At 61.9% G+C, this 360-nt stretch overlaps 1 protein-coding gene across 1 annotated transcript in view; it reads right to left on the reverse strand.

The window, feature by feature from the left end:
* Positions 1–137: 137 nt before the first annotated feature.
* EMH_0053290 (uncharacterized protein) overlaps positions 138–360 on the reverse strand; it is a gene marked incomplete at both ends in the record, with an annotated part of 1,177 nt that continues 954 nt past the window's right edge. The window contains one exon of the mRNA XM_013496987.1: positions 138–262. Coding sequence (XP_013352441.1) covers positions 138–262 — 125 coding nt within the window. The remainder of the gene's footprint in view (positions 263–360) is intronic.

Raw genomic sequence — 360 nt, forward strand, 5'->3', positions numbered from 1 at the left:
GCTGCTGCTGCTGCAGCTGCTGCTGCTGCAGCTGCTGCAGCAGCTGCTGCTCGTACCAGTCACTGGCAGAGGGAACTCACCTACACTGCTGCTGCTGCTGCTGCTGCTGCTGCTGCTGCTACGGCGCTGCAGCCAACTCATAAGCAGCTCATATGCATAACGGAGGCCGCTGCTGCTGCTCCATCCCTGCTGCTGCTGCTGCTGCTGCTGCTGCTGTTGCTGCTGCTGCTGCTGCTGCAAGCTGCGCCCAAGACAATCAGCACTGCAGCGGTAAAGACAGCAGTTCTGGGGGGCGCGGGAACAGCCTAATTTCAGCTGCTGCTGCTGCTGCTGCTGCTGCTGCTGCTGCTGCTGCTGCTG

The sequence above is a fragment of the Eimeria mitis genome, genomic scaffold (assembly GCF_000499745.2).
Source record: "Eimeria mitis Houghton genomic scaffold, Emh_scaff2403, whole genome shotgun sequence".
Lineage (NCBI taxonomy): Eukaryota > Apicomplexa > Conoidasida > Eucoccidiorida > Eimeriidae > Eimeria > Eimeria mitis.